This window comes from Semicossyphus pulcher, unplaced genomic scaffold (genome assembly GCF_022749685.1).
Source record: "Semicossyphus pulcher isolate SPU_LCO1_2020_fin unplaced genomic scaffold, fSemPul1.0.p SCAF_20, whole genome shotgun sequence".
Taxonomy (NCBI): domain Eukaryota; kingdom Metazoa; phylum Chordata; class Actinopteri; order Labriformes; family Labridae; genus Semicossyphus; species Semicossyphus pulcher.
In genome coordinates, this window is record NW_027211694.1 from 6,934,148 (window position 1) to 6,954,501 (window position 20,354).

Sequence of the window (20,354 nt, forward strand, 5' to 3'; positions counted from 1 at the left end):
CACTGTTCTTCAATGAATGAGTCTCTCTAATTGAATCTCCTGAACACAAGCGCTGTGTGTCAAACTCCCTCATGTGTGCGTCTCTCCCTTTATGAATGTTGGTCCGCACTGAGCTGCCACATCGTTTCTGTGTTCTCATCCACCGTCTGTGACCGTCGTTCACTTCCTGTTCTGCCTCCTGACCTCTGCTTTGACCCATGCGAGATGTGTGTGTGTGTGTGTGTGTGTGTGTTTTCTCTCTACCAAGGAAAGGAAGTTTGTCTGTGGTTTCTGATCTGCTCAGCTCCTCAAACTCCAGCAGATCCACCTCCCTTTATTCCATGTCCAACATGTAAGGCACTGGATCTGTGTCTCGCTGTGTTAATGAGAGTCAGTGGAAACGTGTGTATGTGAATCCCCTGTGGGCATGTTTCTGCATGTGTGCATGACTCTCCGGCCCTCCCCTGTGTCTTATATCTGTGTGTGTGTTAAATGAGTCCCGTGTTTGGCGTCCACCTGTTGACTCCTGGTTGATCTCAGAGATGAAAAGCTCCTTGTATGTGAAGTCATTTTTTATTCTTTCCAGCCTTGTGTTCTCCGTCTTTTTCGGGAGCCTCTTTGATTTCGTCTGTTGTGATTTTTTCGTTAGATCGTTTCTGCCGCTTGGAAGGATAGCACGCTTGGATCTTACATGACCTTAAACAACACGACACAAAGGAAGAAAGCCATATTTAATTCATGACTATTCGAGTAGGCGCTGTCAGCTCTCTGAGAGCGCGGCGCTGTCGGCATAAGAATAAAACTCCTAAGCGATCAGATAGAAAATAAAAGCGCCTGGCCTTTTTTTGTCCTCTTTCCTGGTTTAAGAATCAGTCAATGCATGCACAGTGTTTCCCAACCTGATTTCCTATACAGAAAATGCACGCACGTTTCTCCATGTGACTCCTCGTCTGTGTTTGTGTTGTAGTGGTCGTCTGATGCGTGACCGCTCCCAGTCCAGTTTCTCTGTTTCCTACAAGAACATGAAGAAGAGCCCGTCCCTGCAGTCGCTCGACAACATCTCCATAGACAGCTACCTGATGGAGGACGGAGACACGTACAGCCTGCTGGAGAGAGGTGAAGCACAACATTTCTTACGCACATTGTGAAGAAGAATTACTTAAGCTAGCTTTTTATTAGCTTTTAATAGAACACATATCACGAAACATGGGTTACAGTTCAATATACTGGGATACAATGCAATATTGAACACAGCATTATATTACATTTCTAAAATCTAATTGTCTAAAGAACTCACCAACACATGCAGATATCCAGAGTAAGAAAAGTTTCCTTTTTTCGCAGTAACATCCGACATCATTGCACTGCTTTTTGTGCAGTCTCAACAAGGAACTAACATCTGCATATTAGAGTAAAAGATATGACGATAAAAGTGTTGTGGCTCATATGGACAGCAAAAATTTAAATGCACTGTTTGAGTCCTTACACTCCTAAGAAGAATTTTGGCTCCTCTTCAAAACACTACAGTCAAAATTTCCCATCTTTCAAACACCCCTTCCAGTGACAATCCAGTTTTGAAACATCTCCATGTGGTGTTCTTCATGTGCTACAAGACATATCAGAGAGTCATCTCCATGGCTGGGCCTGTCTGCTTTTAAACTGCAGTGTACCTGAACAACACGTTTTCAGATTGGCAGGTTTGAGACGTCACAAACCTAAGGAGCCAATCCCGTTAATGGACGGGGTAAAGCTAAGCATATCAATATGTGCAACCTATGGCAACCACTTCGGCGATGCGCGAGCCAGCTGTAAACATCATTGTGATTTTTGCAAACTCACTACTGACTACTAACATTAAACTTACTACTCATCACTACATTTCAAGCTAGCTAAGTTTAAACAAGTTGCCACAACTTTTCGCGACAGAGGGGGCGGGTTGGAAATGTGCAAAATGGGTGCGGCCTATGCAGATTCAGGAATTTTTAACGAGGGAGAAGGCGGAGATGCCTTGGGAGGATTTTCACAAGGTAATTAAACGTATTTTGCAAACACATATCAGACACAATTTATTATTTCAAGCAGAGCATTTTATACGTCTTAAAACATGACTGAAGCTGCTCTTTAAAGATTTATTTCCAATCAACCAAACAGAAGAGCTCTGCAGAAATGATAGATATTTTACTAAAAGATTTGCCCCTCATTTTGACCCAGTACTTATTTAAATTTAATTTTTTATCACCAATGTCTGCCATAGTCATTTTTCTACAGCTGTTAGTGACCTCTGACCTCCTTATAAAGGTTATTGGAAAGAAAGTCTCCTCACAGGGGTCAATAATCTTCACTGCACATGTACTAGTCAGCAACTGAATTGACCAGAAGGTGGCAGCATCGTTCTGATATGTCAGGAATGTGCAGTTATAAAGGCAGCGTCTTTACTCTCAATGTGTATTATAATAATCAAGTAATGTTAATATATGTGTGTGTTTGGAACAGATGACGTGTCCATGTCAGGGTTTAAGGATGCCATCAGTGAGCAAAGCGCCACAGAGAGCGCCACTGAGGCTGTGATTGGTCCGGAGCAGGAGGGAGGCGTGTCCCCCGACACTGTCAGCGCTACGTCGCAGAGCATCGACGATCCCACCAAAGATATAGTAAGACGCCAGAAGTTTGGAAATGACATTTAACTTTACCTAATGTATACTTTAACGCACCTCTCCACTCCTCCAGGTGTCTGTGCTGGTGCTGAAGGTGCGGTCGGTGTGCGTGGCCATGGAGGCGGAGGGCGAGAGCACGACCGTGGCTCTGGAGGTGGGACAGGTCACACCCAGCCAGCTGGGCAACGTCAGCCTCAGGCAGTACCTCAGCAACCGCAGCCTGGGTGAGAACAAGCCTGCTAACATGTTTTATTGTAATCTCCTTGATTGTTTTTGGAATGATTTGTGGTTTGGAGTCGCATTTAAAGGTGCATTTAAAATAACAGATGCTATGTGTAGTTATTACATTCACTACCACTAATTAAAACGACGAATAGAAAGACCTCATCCTTAGAAGAAAGATAATACCAAAGACTGGAAGCTGCCTAATGATAATTTCAAAATAAATCAACAGTAATGCACAATATTCAGTCGTTTGCACTCCATAAATTGGCGACATATTAGTTTTATTTCGAGCTGGTTGATTACATAAAGCGCATCTACCAAAATAGACTTCTATCTGAAGTGGGCTGCAGCCTCTTTCTTTGGTTCAAACTCATCCAAACAAAGGAGCATTTGTTAAGATTTAAAGCTCACATCTTGAACAGCAACAAGGCAGAACAGCTGGGGAACGACTGCGCTAAGTAAAGCCATAACCAACAACATGTTTGCCCTCTTTTGTAGATAATTTTTAAGTGTATTTGACGTTAGATCGTGAGAGGGAAACACAAGGACGGGAGAGAGAGGAAGCATGTGCGATTAAAGGTCGTGGAACAGACTTGATCTATCGGGATGCTTCAAAGCGACCCCGTCCTCGCCTTGTATTTCACTTGGTTAGATTTTAACACAAGACTGACAGATGGAGCGAACGTCAGGAAGTTCCAGAACCAACATGAGCAGGAAGATGGGAGACAGTTTTCTTGCATGGTCATGGTACCAAGCTCTAAAATGTGAAAATTAACACCTTTTCTTGGCTTTCATTAATTAATTGATTAATTTGTCTGTTTAGTTGGATAAAGCAAAACATTTGGGCGACACATTCAGGCGCATTAGGGAATTTATAGCGCAAATAATCAGCAGCTTAATCCAGAATGAAAACAAAAGTTGGTTGCAGCCCCAGTCTTAGAAAGTGCACACTCACACACTGACACACTAACACACACACCCCTCCCTCCTTTTTATTTACCCTGCCGTAACTCCCCCACAGGTATGGTGTGTTCAGTACCAATACCTGCTCAAAGCAGCCAAGGTAACTGCTGTGTGTTCGCTCACCATCTGTAACCTAACATGCATGCCTGCCTCAGCGTGTCTCTCTCTCCAACTGTGTGTGTATGTGTGTGTACAGATTGCAAATGTGTGTGTTTTCTTCCAGTTCGTCTGCTGTCAAATCTCATTTCCAGGACTTTTTTTTGCTCGACGGCATGCAACTGCAGATGCTCGTAGACATCCAGCAAGCGATCGCATGAAGTGTGTGTTTGAGCAGCAGAGGGGGGCGTCTCTTTTCTCCAGCCTGCGTGCGTGTGTGTGTGTGAGGATAAATTTGACAGTAATGGAGTGAGTGCTCCCATTATGTGCAACATTAGGCGCCCAACTTTAAACGTGTGTGTGAGCTAGATTCAAATTAACTGCAGCTATTTGTGCAGGCTGGTTTTAACCCCTGATCTTCTCCTTCTCTCTCTCTCTGTCCCCCTCCTCCTCCTCCTCCTCCTCCTCCTCCCCTCATCTCTCCACTGCAGCAGACTTTGCAGTTTCAGTCCAGTGATTCAGGCAATGAGAGAAACGCCAGCTTTACCCCTCGCTACTCCTCCTCCTATCTCACAAGAGCAACCCCTCCTCCTCCTTTACCTTTCTTTTTATCCTCCACCTTTTCCTCCTCACTCTTCCCTCCAGCTCCTACTCCATCTTCCTACTAATCCTCTGTCATTTAACCCTCCTCCTCCTCCACCTTCTCTTCCCTTCATCTCCCTCCCTTCTCTAGGCCATCTCCCCTCCCTGTCTTATCACAGTCACTCAGTCCTTTGCTGCTGGCTGCCTCCCTCTCTCTCTCGCCCTCCTCTCCTCTCTGTCCCTCTCTTCTCACCCACTCCCATCTCTTCTTTTTTTGCCTCGACCTTAGCCGTCCAGGATTGAGAGAGAAATGTGGTTTTATCTGAGGAAAGCTGACAGACTCATGTGTGTGTGTGTGGGAATGTTTCTCCTGGTCTGTGGTATTAACCCTCTCTTGACTTTCCTTCATATTAAAGGGATGTGTCGCTCTTCTCATTGCCATAACCAAAAGATATTTTTGTCTTTAAGAGGCCATTTTCATAACTCACGAAGCCTTTTGCGTGTTGTTTTGTGCCTGCCAGCTGAATTTGTGTGTAAAGTTTGTCTGACCTCGTAACCTCGATTTAAACCCGTCTGTTTATCTCCTCTCTTTGTCCTCACTTTCTCACCTCCTTTATCTCTTGTTTTCCGATAATATTTTGAGGCACCGTGAGTCAAATTCAGGTCGCTCCGCAGGGGAAAAACTTTATTCTAGGACACTGTCAAATCCTTCACAGTTTTCAGAGCTTCTTTTTGTCTCCTTCTTAAAAGGACAGAAAGAAAAAAACCTCAACGGTTAAACCTTCACTTTGAATTCTCGATGCTTAGGTGGGAGTTTCCTCCGAACCCTCTAATCCCTAGTCCTCGGAAATAATTAAACATCACTGCAGTGAAGAACCCGTGGGATCGTGCGAAATCTCCTTCAGCCCACCTTTTTTTCTTAATTCCTTCCTGCTTCTCTTTGTATTCCAGCTCGCTCAGCGTTTCTTTCTTTTGTTTCTAACTGTTTCTCTCCCACTTCTCTTTCTAATATTGTGCTTTCTCTGACTTTGCCTTCATCTCATTTCTTACCTCACCCTTGTTTAAACCTGGCCTTAACATGCACCCGTTCTTTAGTTAGTAATAAAACTTTAATGTGCTTTCAAAGAAATGAGAGAAATTGTAAAATCACTGTATTTGATTGGGATCGCTCAAAGCGTGCGTGGCTAAACAAACATGATGCAATATGGAGCTGTTGGCCTCCACCCACTCCTCCCCTTCTGTGAGGTCATGATGGTCACTGTAGGATTAGAAGAGGAGGATGAGGTGGATTAAATACATTAGACGGGCAGGTCAGTTTGATTTGATACATTTATGTAAACGCTCTGAACGCAGATTGGGCAGAGAAAATTTTTCAAGGTTGAGAAAATTCAATAGAAAACTTTTTTTAATTACATTTATTTTATATGAACTTAGTTGAAAGTTACTGGACTTTAAAGTTGTAATCTCCAATTCTCTTTGACGGCACCTATGGCGATAAACGGTAATTGCGGGAGCACACGTCCCAGATATCCAGACAGTGTTGCATGTGTGACGTCCACGGTTGGCTCCGATTGTAACTCTTGATTTTCCTCGCTGACGGTCGCTTTCCTTTTCAGACTGTTTGCCTTCATCTGAGCGTCGAGTTTGTTTCTTTTTCTTTGGATTTTCACTTATTTTTGAAGTTGTATCTGTAGTCATTGATCTTTTCTTTGTTTGTTCAGCCATAGTAGATTACTGTTTACTCGCAACACTCGCAGAGAGCGGAAAAGCAGCCACTTAGCTCCGCCTACCCTCTCTGGCAGACCAACCACTGCTGGGTGATGGAGAACGTGCCGCTAACTGGAATCAGACACCCAGTTTGTAATACTGCAAAATCAAAGTCTTTCATCAGTGGGCCATAGCCTCAATCACCATTGTGTTACCTCATTCGGCGATAGATAGCGACTTAACAGACATTTATTTAAATGAAAATCTTCAAGATGATTACTTTAAAGGTCATTACTGGTCTTAATATAAAGGATCAATATAAAGGTGCAAAAACTATATTAATTGTGGTATTGGCTCAACCAATTTTGGCATGCCTTAATGTCATATTTTAATAACTAATAATAATACAAAGTACAAACTGAACAGTGAACACGGACGCACGCAGGATTAGAATTCTAATGCGTCTCATAAAGCACATTAAAAATGCGTGTGATGCAGAGATGATGCGTGTGGACTGGACTTCAAAGACTGTAAACTGTAATCTAAACTCTACTTCACATCGGGTGTATCTCAATGTCAGGTGTAAGCATGTGTCAGCTAAATCATCTCCACATGCTCAGACCAGAAGCTAAAGCTAACGCTAACTGCCGCCCTCCTCTCCTCCCTCGCAGCTGGAGGCGAGCTGAGCTCCGCGTCCATGAGGGGCCTCCACGGTCCAGAGGTGCGGGCCCGCCTGGAGAGCGGGCCCTGCGCCGCCGCTCACTCCCCGCTGGCCGAGCGCAACGGCTTCCTGCAGCTGCGTCTCCACGGATACCAGGCGAACTTCTTGATGTCCACGATGCGCAACCTGGCCCACTTCCTGGAGGACGACTCCGCGCCGCAGGTGCTGCCCATGGAGATCAGCGTCAGGGACACGCACATCAACTTAAAGGTGCTGATGTTTAAGGCGTTATTTCACTTCCTTAAATTTATAGTTTTGTTTTACCCCGAGGCTATTCGAGCAGAAATGTTTACCTGCATTAATCCAGCAGGATATTTGTCCTAGTTTTTCCAGCCGTGTTGCAGTAATAGACCCCATAAGTCACTGCCAAACAGAGCAGCAGCTTCTACAACCAAGTTAAATATTTTGAACCACGGCCTAATTGGAATTTGGATTTGAACTGAATATTTAATGACACAGAAAGGCCTTTCTGCCTCTCTCTTGAGTTCCTTCACACGTGAGTAGCTTTGCTGTGGAGCTGATGTGGAAACCTGCATGTGGATAATTTCTCTTTCTCACACCGCACATATTTAAAACTTTCCACACTCAACATCTGCCGTCTCTCCTGCAGGACGACGGCCCCCGCGAAAACCTGTCCGACTCGGAGCCGTCGCCCATCACGCTGCACGTGGACAGCCTCATCATCCACAGAGGAGACGACGGCTCCTTCTCTATAGGAGGTGACAAAAAACACACACAAGCGTTTTCATGTGCCAGATATCTCCACCTCCACTTCAGCGCTGATTCACTGCAGTTACATAACGTGTCCTATTAAATGCTTTTACGTCCACGCTCAGTGCATCCACACCTCCAAATCAACCTCTGCTTTTTTCCTTTTTTTCCTCCTCGCAGTGGACAACGCCGCGGAGAACAAATCCAGGAAAGATGGCGTGTTGATTGACAGCGCTCTGAGTCCCGTCCCTGAGGCTGTGGGCGCCGTGTGCAGCGTACCCAAGGCTACACAGACACAAGCCCCGCCCACCAGCCCCCCTCCATCCAGCAAAGAAAGGGTGAGACGCACTGAAAGTGTTCTGTGTAGGTTTAGGGGAGGAGAAGTATGCAGGCGCAAAATGCCAACCGCAACAACTACAGACAATCTTAAAGGCGAAGGATTACAAGCAGCCACGCATGTTTTTTCTCTTTCTTCTGGTGTTTCCCTCCTACAAACAAAAACCACTGAACAAGAAAGGCTTTTTTTTTCTTACAAATTGTCCTGGATGTGGTGCCAAATTTTGCTTTTCAAGCTATTCCAGGTCTCTGCTTGGCTTCCAATTCTTTTACAGTGGGAGTGATTTATCCATTTATGCAGAATACAAGTATTACAAATTTCAAATGGGACCCTGAGTAGTTACAAAACACCCAATTTGAGACCAACAAGTCCTCTGATCTAAACAACAACAGGTTGTTTTGTCATTGCCTTTAATATTTAGACGTGTGCAGAAATGGTTGATAACACCTTGAGGGATTAATTAAACACTGTAGTGGCAGCTTTATCTGCCCAGTTCAGCCCACTTCTTGTTTTGTGAAATGAACACACACCGCTCACAGCTCAATGTTAGTTTAAAGAGGAGGTATTTCACATATTAAGACATAATGTTACAATGTTGGATGTCCAGACTAAACGTGGGTGAAGTTTCAAATCTGTAGGTAAAAGTATGTTGGAGTAATCCCCAGCTAAAAAAGTATCAGGCCAGGTTTCAGGCAGACTTCACTTTGTGATGTCACAAAGTGGAGGAACTCTTTATTTGGGCATCTGCCCGAGACACAGCAGAACTTCCTACCCCTGGCACAGTTCAAGGACACGCCCACCCAGCAGCTCAGTCTGCCTCTGAAAAGCTCTGCTCAACGGCTCTGCTCAAATTATGCTAAGCTACTCCACATGTATCACAGAGTGAAATATGAAGCTTGAAATTAGCATAATAAAAATTGTTTTTTAAATTGTTTTAATATAACAACTGTTTTTTTAATCGAGATTTAATTGATCTTGAGGAAAGTTGAAGACGTACAAAAAAGGTCTTCTAAGAGTTTACTGCGTCTCCATGACAACCGAGCAGACTCCATCCTTGAACCATTTTCTCATCAAACATCTTTTATTCCATTTCAGTTTTTAAAGCCACCAAAGACACTGATCGTCTCTGTTTGTTCACAGATGCTGATGGAGGAAAACGAATGTCTGAAAGTGGAGCTGTCCCGTGCTAAGATGGCGCTGGCTGAGGCTCAGATGGAGAAGGACTCGCTGCTGCACCGTATGAAGAACCTCAAAGTCAACACCAGCTAGACCTGGCTGTCTCTCTCTCGTCACACCCAACCAGCCAGCCTGTCTGTCATTCAGCCTTCACCGGTATGCAGTCATATGGACTCAAGGGCCGAGAGTCAGCAGCTTAATGAAGGCAACATCAACAAGCAAAGAAAAAGGGGGGGGATTCTCTTTGTCTTAAACGGCTCCCATAACGCGCTTATTTGTTGAGTGAGCCTTCATGAGACTTTAGACTTCAAAATAATTCCTTCATAAAGCAATGCAGAGTCGGCGTGAAGACTCAAAAACACACGTTTTTACCGCTTGTCGTCTGTTTATGTGCTCCTCTTTGGACTGTGGAGGCTCCACACATTCGGAGCGAGTTTAAAAAAAAGGGAGAGATGACATTTAGTGGGCCTACGTGTGTGTGTGTGTGTGTGTGTGTGTGTGAGAAAGAGGATCTATATCCATGGTCGTGCCTACAGAAAACCCTTCCCACACTATTCCTGTTGTGTAAGTAATAACAGAAGAAGAAATCTCAAATGTTAGATGTTCATTCAGTCCCGTAGGTATGAAATAATGAATGTCGTATCTTCAGAGGAATGTCTCAAAACTAAACTTATTTTGCACTGCGCTAATTGTAATTTTAGTGCTTTCATATTCAGAGGGGGCGAGACGATCCTGCTCTCCCTCGCCCTCTGAGTGTGTACAGTGTATATTGTATAAGAATGTGACTATTTTCTTCAGAAACTTTGAATGGCTCTGCAGTGTTTCAGTTGAATGTGTGTGTGTGTGTGTGTGTTTGTCGCAGCCAGAACAAGCATTTCATTACGAAGGTAGAAGATGAAGTCAGTTTCACGGCTTTGTCAGCAAAATGCCCCACAATAATGTCTGTAACCCCCCCCCCCCTCCTATTTTTCTATGTGTAAATAGCTACTAAACATGTGCAGCACTTTTAAAACGGAGGCACTGTAAATACAACCAGAACTGTGAGAGAGCAAGAGTCGAGCCGACGAGTGGGGGAGGAGCATAACGGCACGTTGAAGCTGCCTGACATAAATGTGTGTGTTTGTGTTAATTTCTAATCTGCCATGTGTACAAGCGTTGACCATACCTGCTGCTGTTTCATTGACTAAAACCGACTGACTTTTCTAACAGCACAAAGACAACAAAAGGACAGTTCTCAACAGCTCACAGTGGATTCAGTTCGTCCGTCATATGCAAACTGTACTTCAGCTCGGCCCAATTCATTTCAGTTCCCATCTGAAAGCAAAAGTTGTTCTGCTTCCTGTCAAAGACATGAAACAGAAGTAGTCACACCGAGACTTTGTCACAAGATTGTATGTGAAAAGAAAGATGTTTTTTTCCCCCATATGTTTTCATCCATTCATCACAGCCCTCCTTATCTCCTCTCTGGGGAGCTTCGCCCTCTGAAATCATGTGGAGGAAGAAAATGACACAATAAGTAATAAGTTGTATTTTGTCTGTCAAAGCTGCTGAAATACTGATGAAAATAAAAAGGGTATCCAATTTACAAGGTTTCATTTTTGCACTCTTTTGTTCTGACTCCAAAATGTTCCTCGTTATCAGAAATCAAAACTCCCTCATAGTAAAAGAGGAATCGGCAAATACTTCCTTTCTTGAGATAATTTTCAAATTGAGCGATTAACATGATGAAATAAAAGTGACCGTCATGAAACTACTAACAACAGAGCAGCAAATGTATGCAAAGATAATGGCGCAGATGGTGGGTTCAAGTGGGACTTTTTAAACAAACAAAGGCATCGACTCCTGATGGTGTTGTAGCATCGTCATCCTCGCCCAGACTGTACAGTAAGTCTGTAAATAGAGTTAGACAGAATAACAGGAAGATGTGCGGATTTGCTTTCAAAATACAAGTTTAGATTTGGTCAAAAGGTAACAGAAACCTAAATCATATATATTTTGCCACTTAATTTCAGTTTACCCATTTACCCTGTGAGCACTGGACTAAAGCAAAATTTTACAGCATTACAAGGGCCTCATAGTGGTCCTGACCTTATCTGGAAGGCAAGTTCTTGCTTTTTCGGGTACCGTCACATTCTGTTGTCCACTGTTTGACTTTGGGTAACTGATCGACGGGAGAATAACAACCTGTGACTGATTTGATGTCCCTATGGACAGGATAAGTCTTTAGTCTGTCTTCCATAACCATAACATAAAATTATGGATTAACCTAATCTCTATTTACAGATTCTACATACAAATGTAGAATTGAACGAAGGAACGAACTAAGGAACATTCCCCCGGGATCGACTGTTGTCCACTGTTTGACTTTGGGTAGCTGATCGACGGGAGAATAACAACCTGTGAAGGATTTGATGACCCTATGGACAGGATAACTCTTCAAACTTACGGACGAACGTTCCCCTGAGAATGTTTCCCCGGAATCAAATGGATGGAATTACGTACCCCCAGGATCAATAAAGTATCGAACGAACAAATGAACGAATGGACGGATGAACGTTCCCCCAGGATAAGATGGACGGAAAAACTTTCCCCCGGGATCAATAAAGTATCGAATGAATGAACGGAAGCAACGTTCCCCCAGGATCAAACGGATGGGCGAATGTTCCCAAGAGAACGTTCCCCCAAACATTACCCCCCGAGAACGTTCCCCCAAACGGACGAACGAATGTACCCCTGGGATCAAACAGACAGACGAACGTTCCCCCAGACAAACGTTCCCCCGATATCAAACAGACAGACGAATGTTCCCCAAATAAACGTTCCCCTGGGATCAAACAGACGGACGAACGTTCCCCCAAGAACGTTCCCCTGGGTTCAGTAAAGTATCGAACGAACGAACGAACGAACGAATCCCCAGAATCAAACGGACGGACGAACGTTCCCCCAGGATCAAATGAATGGACGAAGTTCCCCCGAGAATGTTTCCCCGGGATCAAATGAGTGGACGAAGTTCCCCCGAGAACGTTTCCCCGGGATCAAATGAATGGACGAACGTTTCCCCGGGATCAAGCGAACTGATGAATGTTCCCCTGGGATCAATAGAGTATCGAACGAACGTTCCCTGGGATCAAACGAACCGACGAACAAACAACCGACAAATATACCCCTGGGATCAAAAAAGTATCAAACAAACAAACGTTTCCCCGGGATCAAAAAAGTATCAAATGAGCGAACTTGCCCCCAGAATCAATAAAGTAACAAACGAACGAACTTTCCTTTGGGATCAATAAAGTTCATTTTTACTCGATCAGAAACAGTGTTAACGTTTGTCTGTGATAAGTGGAGACAAGAATCTGTTTAAAATGTGAGTGCAGCCTCAAATGAGGTGCAGTGAACTTCAGCAGGAGCCTGTTTAGACTTTGTGCACATAAATGGTCATGACATTTTATGGTCGGAGCAGTGCAGTGAGTCATAGAAGGGCATTAAGTGTTCGACTGTGTGTGTGTGAGAGAGTGAAAATTTGTGCTCTGGTGCTGTGGACATGAAATTCTGTTTACATACTGCAGCTTAATGTATCAGTGGTGATGGCAAAGTCACAGCGCACGTCTGTTTATGTTAGCAAAGCATGTACATGTTCATTTATATACTGTGTGTGTATATTTGTGTGTGTGCGGCTGGATTGTGGGAAAATATGATGACACAGAGAGGCATCAGGTTGTGCCTTGGCTCAGCAGAGAGTCCAGAATCTGCGTCCAACACCCAGCGGGACTCAAACTGCCTGTTTTATTTCTCTGCTGGAGCTCTGCTGAAATGTAGTGATCCTGTAATACTGCTGTAATAAAAGTTAATGACGGCTGAATCCCATTTAGCTGCTTCACAGGCCTTTTTCACAGCAGACATTTTAACGTGTCCTAATAGGAAAAGCACAGGTGTTGCTGATAACATAAACGATGTCTCTGTTCAATTACAGGGTTCAAGTAAACCATGACAGAAGCCAAATTTCTAGTTATCAAGTTTTTACCTGCAAATGTTTTATCAGCAAATCTGCAAAATGAATGTGAATAAATGTGTTTTTGTCCGCTACGATTATGCAAACATTTGACCCTGAAACCGAAGCAGCTAAATGGAATTCAGCCATCATTAATTCAATCATTAACACCTGTGCTCTTACTACTGTGACATGTTTAAATGTCCTCTGTAAAACAGGCCGTTGAAGCACAGTGTCTTGATGTACATTTTTACAAAGTTTTGGGATTTTACAGTTAAAATGATAAATTCCATTTACTGCAAAATTATTTAACATATAAATTGTTTGTTTAAAATTATCCCTCTTTTGATAATTGGTTATACATTTCTATATAAAATGTCAAAATATATCTGGTTCCAGCTTATCTTTGGTGGATAGTTTTGTAATTTGTAATGTCTTTGTGTTTTTTATGGGGGGTTAGACAAAGAAAGAGTTTAATATTTCAGAATTGGCTCTCTTGACTACACGAAAAGTATATTAAAGAGTAAAATCAGCAGATAAATCAAAATGACTGTTCCCTATCAGCCCAAAAATCACTGGAATCCGTAACAGCTACTTTTACGAGCTCAGAAGTCAGACATAGCAGCTGAAGGTGGAGCCCGTGAAGGCAGCACATCCCTCCAAATTCCAATTAAGCAGCAGAGTGAAGCCATCAGGCAGGTCCCAGCATGCACCGGTAGCAGGGTGAAGGGGAGGGGGTGTGTCAGTTTCCCAGGCTGTCAGCGTGAAGATTAAATCACTTTAAAAAATCATCTTCGTTTTCCACTCATACAAACCCTGCTCTGACACGACAGGAGGGGCTATTTTAAGACCCCACCTGGTTCCAAATTCATTCAGCTTCAGCAAGGTGAAGAGACTACACAGCCAGCGTGGACGGCGAAATGCGCATGTGCGGGTTTCATAGTACAAGTTAACGGTCGGATTTTGGCATCAACGGGCGCAGCTGGTGGATCCGAGTGGGACTTTTTAAAGAAACAAACAAAGGCATCGACTCCTGGTGGTGTTGTAGCATCGTCATCCACGCCCAGACTGTACAGTAAGTCTGTAAATAGAGTTCGACAGAATAACAGAGGAAGTTGTGCGGATTTGCTTTCAAAATAAAAGTATAGATTTGCACGCGGGAACAGAAGCCTAAACTATATATCGTGTATTTTGGCACTTAATATATATTAATTTAGGTTTACCAATTAACCCTGTGAACACTGGACAATGTCAGATAAATACAACGTTTTTTGGTCAACTGCACAACTAAAGCACCAGCATTACAAGGGCCTTCAAGTGGGTCCTGACCTTATCTTGAAGGCTTCCCTGTGTCAGGATATGTGCTTACATAATACACATTTCCTAAATATTTTGTGCTTTTTAATCAAAACAATTCAAAGCAAGTCTGAGACCAGTTAGCATTTCAGTCTATATATCTATCTATCTATCTATCTATCTATCTATATATATATATCTAATTTGGCTATATCTAATTTGGCTAGCAAGTTTGCTAGTAGTATATATGCCTGCTAACCTGGCATGCAACTTTGCAGAGTATCAAAAAAAGTACTTCTACATAGCTATAGCCTATAAAAAAACTGTTTTGTTTGTAAAAGTGGTAATATTATTAGTTTTGTCAGTTTTTTACCTTACCTATCTTTAATAAGACAGCTACAAAGCTATCTTGATAGTTAAGTAGCTTAGTAAGCTATCTTGCTATTAAGCCGGGCGTAGGTATTTGGCAGGTATAAACTAGGCAGTTAATTCAATTAACTAAAGGACAGAAGAAAATGTTCGGAAAAGACATAAAAGGAAAAATAAAGGTAATATTAAGAGACATACGAAGGGGCCTATAAATGTTGGTCCGGCATATTCTTACATTTTTCATGTGTTGTCATGTGTGTTCGTGTTGGTTTTTTAGAGTTAGTTTTAATCGTAACTTGCAACAGATCGGCGAGGGTTTTATTTTGAAAGCTGTAACAGGAAGTTCTTGCCTTGATCCCGGTTACCTCGACAACGTGTCTCAAACGGCACAGATAGACACCGGCCAGTGCGGTAGGTTCAGGGTAGAGAGGTGGCGAGTACAGCAGGACTGGAGAGCTTCTTGTGGAGGCAAACAGGGTTCCACCTCCCGCCTGTTAACAGCTGGAGCTTCAGACCAGTTTTAGTCTTTGTTCTGTCAGAGAAGGAGTTTGTATTTTTCTTTTTTTAAAACAGTGTTACTCTTTACTTCACAGTTACGTTGAGGGATACGCTCTGGACCCTCCTGGTTCCCCCTGCTGCGCTTGTTTGCGCTGAGGTTACACCGGGGAGCAGAGCACGTCAGCGGGCTCACCCGGGAGGAGATTACGGAGCCGTACGTGTGAATGTACCGAGGTTATAAGGCGCCAGGGGAGCAGTGCACGTCAAACCTGCACTGACTGCAGCATCAATAACACCTATTACTCCGTCCAGCAGCAGCATGCAGTGAATGGAACCCTTTCAGATGATTTCCCACAGTACAGAGTGAAGGAAGGAGGTCGCAGGGGAGGAGGATTTATGGGAGATTTGTTGGATTTTTATCGCCCCGTCGTTGCAAACTTGTGTCCGGGATGGGGAAGGAGCAGGAGCTGCTGGAAGCCGCCCGGACCGGGAACGTGGCCCTGGTGGAGAAATTGTTGAGTGGGAAGAAGGGGATACTGGGGTCAGGCTCCGGCTCCATCCCTCTGCCCAACCTCCTGAGGTAAGAAACCACTCTCATCTCCTTCCCATGACCGCTATGTGCACGGGGAGCCCCTGGGAAAGCTCCTGCGGGGGTTCCCATGCTGCAAAATTAGGCATAATTTAGCCTCATCATAGGTCAGTGCACTAGAAATGAGCCACGGAAACATTACTCCAGCCTCTTGTTCACTCCTCCCACCTGCACTATAGAGTGCACAATAATACAGTAGACCTTTCAAAATAAGATATTTCGGAGCTTTGTGCAGGCTTGCAACATGCTGCATTACACAGAAGAGGAAAGGGAAAGGAGGTGTGTTGTGCAAACTCAAGAGAGTTGTGTGAGGGCACACTAGAATAGCTGCAGGCCTCATATGCATAAGAAACATAGTGTATGTGTGACAGAATTGATCAGAATGTGTCTGATCTTTGGTTTAGTCATCCCCTGGCTGTCCTCTCTGGGTGCCAGTGTTGGTTGGCTCACCGAGCACAAAAAGAACAGACAGTACCTTCAGATTCACGGCTCTGACAGCTGTCAAAATGCTGATTTCTTGAATGTTAGGAATAAGGAGTGTGAAGCTGGAATGATGGATGCATTTGTAACTGTCCCGGAATGGCTTGTTTTGTGCAGATCTTTTTGTGCAAGCGACACAAAAACCACTTGTCTTTTTGTATTTATAGTCACTGTGCCGGCCTCTTGTTGAGAAGTATCACTATATTGATCCTGTAGGGACATTGCTGTGAGGTTTGTGTATCACTGTGTCTGTCCATGTGATGCTGGGAAGGCCTGATGTGCAGGATGCCCAATTGGCAGCAGACCAGCTCTCCATTCATGTTTCCAGAAGACGAACAATAAACAAACATGGATTTCCTGGAAAGCTGATGTGCGTTTGGCAAAAAATTGGCAGCTTTTTTGATTTTTGAAACAACCTGAATCACAGCCTCTGGTTTCTTCTCAAGAACAGTAAAGTGAGGGAATGCTCAGACACCTTCCCGTAGCTTCCTTTTCTCTCCAAACCACAAAGGCTTCAATCCGGCCCCGCCAGAACAACTGCAGAGGTTATTATTGTCCCCCTCCTCCCGCCCCTGCAGCCTCACCCTCTCTCTGCTGAGGCCGAGGCAGAGCCAGGTGATTAGGAGATCAAAGGCTGGAGGCATCAGGGTGGAGTAACCGCCTTGGGGCCCTCGAGCAAAGTCACGACCGGGCTGAGGTCACACGCCGGCAGGGTGGATGCCTACCACTCTTACACTAAGCCAGGAGGGCTAATGAAGTTCTGTTTCAGGGCCGATCAGAGGAAGTTACAGGAAAGTGTGAGCAGTTCTGGGAGGAAGAAAAAAGTACAATTTTCTCACATTACCACAGTTGATCATATCTGCAGCCAATAGAAAAGAGGAAAGTTTAACCCACATATGGTGTCAACAAGTGGTCGAGAGTGTGTTGCTGCCTTTGTCACCACAGCTCATGCCACATATAATTTGTGTGTGAAGTATTCTGTCGTTGGGTACGTTCGTGTTTTTCTCTTCCTTATTTTCTGCACATTATTTCCTCTCTGAGGTTATAAATTGTTGAGAGGGGTAGGAATTATTGAAGTCGCTTGCATGCTCTATTTGTTGTTTCCCACATAATGTTTTGTAATGAAAAGAGAAGTAGGTGCGCCACATGAAAGTGGTGTCCCAAATCCATATTAAGTAAAAACTGTATAGTATTATATGCTTCTTGTCATGCTATCAATGATTTCTATTAGCCAGGCTAGCAGCTGTCGGGATGGCAGAGCTGCTTGGTCCACCACTTTGGTCTTATATCTGTGAGAAAGACATTCAGAATCACACCCAGAATCACACCCATTTTTCAGACGCCCTGACTTGTACCCTCGTGCCACCACAAGGTTGAACTTTTCTTTGCCAAGTGATAATTTTAAAGTCAACATGTGGGTTGACGTAACATTTGATACAAACATCTCTGCTTCCCAGAGGATTAATCCAAAACTTTTTTGGTGGTCCTCTTACATTTTGTCTATTGCCTCAGTTTAAAAATCAACACATGTACAGCTACAGCAATGACCGGATATGGACGACACGTCTCCATCTGCTCTCCCGTGACGGGCGCTACCTTCTTGCGATGGTGACGTCATTTGGAGCCAGAGCTTCCGCTAATCAAAACACACACTTAACTTACCTAAAAAAAACAGCAAAGATCCTGCATATCGGTGTGTTTACAGCAGAACAGCTTCTCTGTGTTGGTCTGAAGCAAACGTCCACAGATATGTAACGTTCAATGACTGTAGTGATTGTTTTAGTCACGTCTCCTCTCGCCGTTCCTCCTCTACTCTGCTAATCTGGCACAGGAGCCGGATTTGTCAACAGAGCTGTCAATCATCCTTTTTACAGCGTCAAATAACTCATTAAAAATAAACTTGTCAGAAAAATGAACACATTTATCCTGAACACAGGAGGCGGGCTTTGTAACCTATACTGCAGCCAGTCAGCAGGGGGCGCGCACACTACTAGCTAAACTAAGATGCGATAATCATCGACATATTAGCATGTAGCCCTGCTGTGTTGTCAAGCCTCGGAGCGGAGCTGTAGACTCTCAGTATTCTTTAATATCATTACTTTTCACCATCTGCTTTTTTTAACCCTCTATTGTGTAAGCAGGCTCAAAGAGAGTAGTTTTAAACACTTACTGGAACATTTTCGTGCTTTTTCTCTACATCTCACGGTCTAAATTTTGTAATTTCTCTGTGTCAACGCACAACATACTCAAGACTTGTTTAGAATCTGTTGGTGGTCCGGACTTTTTTGTTGTCCGTCCTTCACACTATGAATTTGCGCTGATCAAAGGCACCGTATGTACACACCCACTGTACGTATCTCATCCTCACATCCTAAAGCTGTAAACACAGTTTGCAGCGTAGCGTGTTTGCTTTTTTTAAATTAGGATTTAATTGAATTTATTGAAGGACAGGGATTATTTACAGAACACTGGATTAACTCGAAGCTCATGGAGGGGATTAAACAATGACACAACCAAGAGAAAATACTGAAAGAAATGAGAAGAGAGGCAAAACCAGGGTGACATTAAGAGTGCATTTGAGGCCACACAGATGCATTATGGGTGGAAAAACTGTCTACTGTTTTACACACTTGGCTTTTATAGGCACTGTCTTATGAGGGGATGTGTGTAAAACGCTGTCTGTACATGTGTGTGTTAGTGACCAGTTGTGTGACACACCTCCTGATAGAGCGATATTTGTACCGCAGCAGACGAGTGAGTCAACAGCGTGGGTCACAGCGGAGGAGTGTACGCACGCTAATGTTGCGGGAATGATCTCCGGGAATCAATGCATACTTTCCCATCTTAAGGCCTCTGAGCCATTCACGGCATTCCTAAGTCATGAGGTCTGTCTTTTTCGCTGAAAGAATCGCGCTAAAAGGCCAAGTGGGACAGAACACACACACACACACACACCTACTGTACACACACACACACACTCAGGCATAAGCACAGGATGTAGAAAAGACGATCCCCTGGCTGCAGTTTTGTGGTGGTGGGGGAGCGTTTCGCACATGCACGTGCACAGTGGAAAATCAATACCGGATGATCTCATTGCAGATTAGTGGGTCATATTCTGGCGGAGATGACCCGCTCTGTGCATGGTCACTGTGTGTTCGGAGAGAGAGGCAAGTTTTTAACCTCCTAAAATGCTTTTAGTTTTGTTTCTTTGTGGCCTATATTTCTTTTGCACACGTGTAGATGTAACAACTATAACTGTTTAAAAGAATTTTCCTTTAAACGTACATGTAACTTGATGTTTGCAGAGAGGAAAGGCGCATTCCCAGAGGCTTCATCCTGCAATGACATCATCTCAGAACAGCAAGAGATATATCTTCATAAACAGTAGCCTTAATAGACCAGAATGCATTGCAAACACAGGCTGTGTTTTGAGTGTATTTCATTCCAAAGGGGGAGCAAGCTGCAAAAAAAGTAGTCTGCAAATTGAAGTATGAATTAGTATATTTGTGCATTAATTATTGTTATGTAAATATACTTAATATGGCTTAACAAGAATATATAGCTATAATTAAGCACCCATAACTCTAATGCATCGTTTCATTTTATTGCTGCTGTACTGTTAAGATGGTTGCACCCTTTTCTCTGCACCAGCAGATAACGCGACATGTTTGCAGAGGGTGTCAAGTCGCCTCTGTTCGACATGACGTGCTGTTACTGAATGTACTTACAGCTGAATTCTGTAATGACATTGAGGAGCAGAGGGCTGATACTGATCTGCTTAATCAGGTCCCCTCTGGTGCTGATACCAATCTGGTGGATTAGATCAGTGCATCCCAAATGTATTTACTGTGATGTATCGTACGTACTGTGTTTCATTTTATCGCCAGAGGGGTCAGCAGCATTATCATGACTTCTCTTCCTTTTTTTATTTTTTTTATTTTTTTTTTTAAAGATGATTTTTTGGGAGCTTTTTATGCCTTTAT

At 43.6% G+C, this 20,354-nt stretch overlaps 2 protein-coding genes across 7 annotated transcripts in view; both read left to right on the forward strand.

Annotated features, from left to right (window-relative positions):
- The window catches only part of bltp3b (bridge-like lipid transfer protein family member 3B), a 31,937-nt gene extending 21,198 nt beyond the window's left edge, over window positions 1–10,739 (forward strand). Inside the window, exons 16-24 of one of the 3 annotated variants that reach the window (XM_069671080.1) lie at window positions 248–331; window positions 947–1,095; window positions 2,473–2,630; window positions 2,707–2,857; window positions 3,880–3,921; window positions 6,878–7,137; window positions 7,538–7,646; window positions 7,819–7,976; window positions 9,116–10,739. In XM_069671080.1, the coding sequence (XP_069527181.1) occupies window positions 248–331; window positions 947–1,095; window positions 2,473–2,630; window positions 2,707–2,857; window positions 3,880–3,921; window positions 6,878–7,137; window positions 7,538–7,646; window positions 7,819–7,976; window positions 9,116–9,244 (1,240 nt within the window). In that variant the 3' untranslated portion in view covers window positions 9,245–10,739. The remainder of the gene's footprint in view (window positions 1–247; window positions 332–946; window positions 1,096–2,472; window positions 2,631–2,706; window positions 2,858–3,879; window positions 3,922–6,877; window positions 7,138–7,537; window positions 7,647–7,818; window positions 7,977–9,115) is intronic. The other 2 variants (XM_069671081.1, XM_069671082.1) reach the window with 2 other exon arrangements.
- A 4,501-nt stretch (window positions 10,740–15,240) lies between these two features.
- Window positions 15,241–20,354, forward strand: part of anks1b (ankyrin repeat and sterile alpha motif domain containing 1B) — a 244,029-nt gene continuing 238,915 nt past the window's right edge. For all 4 annotated transcript variants that reach the window (XM_069671528.1, XM_069671525.1, XM_069671527.1 and 1 more), the window contains exon 1: window positions 15,241–15,882. In XM_069671528.1, coding sequence (XP_069527629.1) covers window positions 15,752–15,882 — 131 coding nt within the window. In that variant the 5' untranslated portion in view covers window positions 15,241–15,751. The remainder of the gene's footprint in view (window positions 15,883–20,354) is intronic.